At 35.1% G+C, this 2,404-nt stretch overlaps 1 protein-coding gene across 1 annotated transcript; it reads right to left on the bottom strand.

Moving 5' to 3' along the window:
• Positions 1–816: 816 nt before the first annotated feature.
• TMSB15A (thymosin beta 15A) lies at positions 817–1,891 on the bottom strand. The gene is given in 3 exon segments (XM_006172090.1): positions 817–854; positions 1,793–1,837; positions 1,840–1,891. Coding segments are annotated over 3 exon segments (135 nt in total).
• Positions 1,892–2,404: the final 513 nt, after the last annotated feature.

Here is a 2,404-nt window from a genome sequence, read left to right as displayed (position 1 = left end):
CACCCTATAGCAAAAATCTCTCTTAAAAAAAGAAAAGGTGATATGATTAGTACAGTGTGTTAGCAAGTACCACCTTCCCCAACCTTAGTTGTTCCCCTCCCATTAAGTTGAAAAACATTATCCGCAAGGTAAGAGAACACAGATTGGATTCCAGTCCTTATTTGCCTTAAGCAGATCACTTCAGATCTTCCGTTTCCAATTCCTTATTTCTGCGTTAGAAGGGCTAGTCCAAAGGACCTCTTCTCCCAGGATTCTCTATGATTCCAGATCTAGGAAAAAGCACCTAGAACAGTGGACCTGGATACATTTAGAATAATCCGCTAAAGAGGTTGTCCTTCAATCATTTCATTTGGCTGAAAAGGGTATCTTTGTATGCTTTTCTTTACTTAAAAGACTACCAAGAATGGGGATATCAAGATAATGATTATATTTATTTTTTTTCATTGCTACATTAGAAATGAACATAAACTGTGGAAAGCTACAAAAGCATGCAACTTCATGAAGACTATGGAGCAATGGAGGCACCCATTTAAACGGAATTAACTTATCCTGTATGTAGGATAAGGACTACATACACAAAGGTTAATCAATGGTCAGATTATTAACATCTGCCTTCTGAAATATACACTTTAATGGTTAATTTAAAAACAAATTTAAGGGAACATTGCCCCCCCAACCTCTTAGCCAGAGAGTACGGGTGAAAAGAGTCAGAAGATGCCTAAAATACTTACAAACACATAGGATTACAAAAAATAAGTTTAAAACCAAGATACTCAGGTCAACGTTGAGATTTTTCTCTTGGACGGAGATCCCATTTTATGATGTTTGAACACATTCTTTCTCCTGCTGGACAGCTGGGGAAAATACACAAACAAACACAAAACATCATTAGGAGGGTATTTTTCTAAGTTTAAGTTCAGTTTCTTCCAAAATCGCTCTTTGTTAAATAGTGGGAGTCTGTCATACATGCTTTAAATTGAGAATGCCAAAGCACTAGCCATGTATCCCACAGTGGTGGATGTGTACACGTGTATGTATGTTAATCACTTGGACATCAATTAGACTCTACATTAACAAAACTTTTTTCTATTTCAGAGGTAGATTTATGCTGTTGCCGTTTTCGTCCATAGGTTATTCTAGCACTGAGAAGCAAATGAGGCATTTTCTTCAGATTTATTTACCTTTATGAAAATAGGAAATTATGCCTTTTCAAAAAATTTTGACTAACATTGAAACTCGCAGATAAAGCTGGGATTACAAGAAGTGGCCCTCAGGTTTTCAAATATGCTTGGAGTTTTTCCAGCAAGCTATAATTCTGGAGGGCAAAAAAAAAAAAATCCCTTGAATCAAGGAACCATTAGCACGCTCAAGATCTAAATTTGTTTTTGTGCCTTATCGGAGAAGGCCAAAACTGCATTTTGCATGATTCTTTAGGGATAAGGTAATAGATCCAAATTGTTGGATGTGAGAAAATGTCTAATAAGCATAAAGTAGTAAAAACTAAAATTTTGTAGTGCTAAAACCAATATTTCAAGATTGGTTTTTACTGTAATTTTTAGTAATTTTCCAACAAGAAGCTAGTTATTCTTCCATTACTACTGGGACCTATAATGTGAGAACCACATACAAAACACAAGTCAGAAGCCAACCATTTGATATTTTTAATTGTTGTATAAAAAAATAGTTTTCTAATTATTGCTTACACTGTGGCAAACTTTACCAGAAGAGTTTATTTACTGAACCTCTCAACTTTTACCATTTGTTGTCTCCACTGAAAACTCTCATGACTTACTTTCCTTAGAGGGGAGTGTATTTGTTTCTTCAGTATTAGTTTTCTCAATTTTGATCTGTCAAACTTCTCCACTTCTGACAAGTCTGGTTTATCACTCATCTTGACTAAAAGAAAGACCAAAAAAGAATTAAAAAGAAAAAAAAAATCTTATCAGGCAGAGCTATCTTCAGACTAAGGGGTAACAGTCAAAAATTTAATTTTCACATTCAGTAGTAATATTTACCTACTAATTTTCAACAGAAGAACAGCAATAGAGCTTAGAAAAGTCATGTTTTTATTAGAATCCCACATCATTACCTCATTTCTGGTAGGCAGAAAATGCCATTGGATCAGGAGACACCAAGGTGCTCTAGAAATCCAGAGCCAACATGTCTGACTAATAAAATCACAGCAAAGGTAAAATGGAGGTGATAGAAGCACACAGCAGATAGGGATAGAAGACCCAAAAAGGACTGGAATTGATCAATTAATGATTGCATAACAGGAGACAGCACAATTTGAGCATGTCCATTCTCATATTATATTACTTTGAGAGACAAAGTTTTCTTGAGATTTGGAGAGCAGCACACATAGAAACGGTGGCATAAACTGTACTAATTTCTTTCGATTTTA

Source organism: Tupaia chinensis, unplaced genomic scaffold (genome assembly GCF_000334495.1).
Source record: "Tupaia chinensis unplaced genomic scaffold, TupChi_1.0 Scaffold144165_1, whole genome shotgun sequence".
Lineage (NCBI taxonomy): Eukaryota > Metazoa > Chordata > Mammalia > Scandentia > Tupaiidae > Tupaia > Tupaia belangeri.
This window is presented reverse-complemented; position numbering and strand designations above follow the sequence as displayed.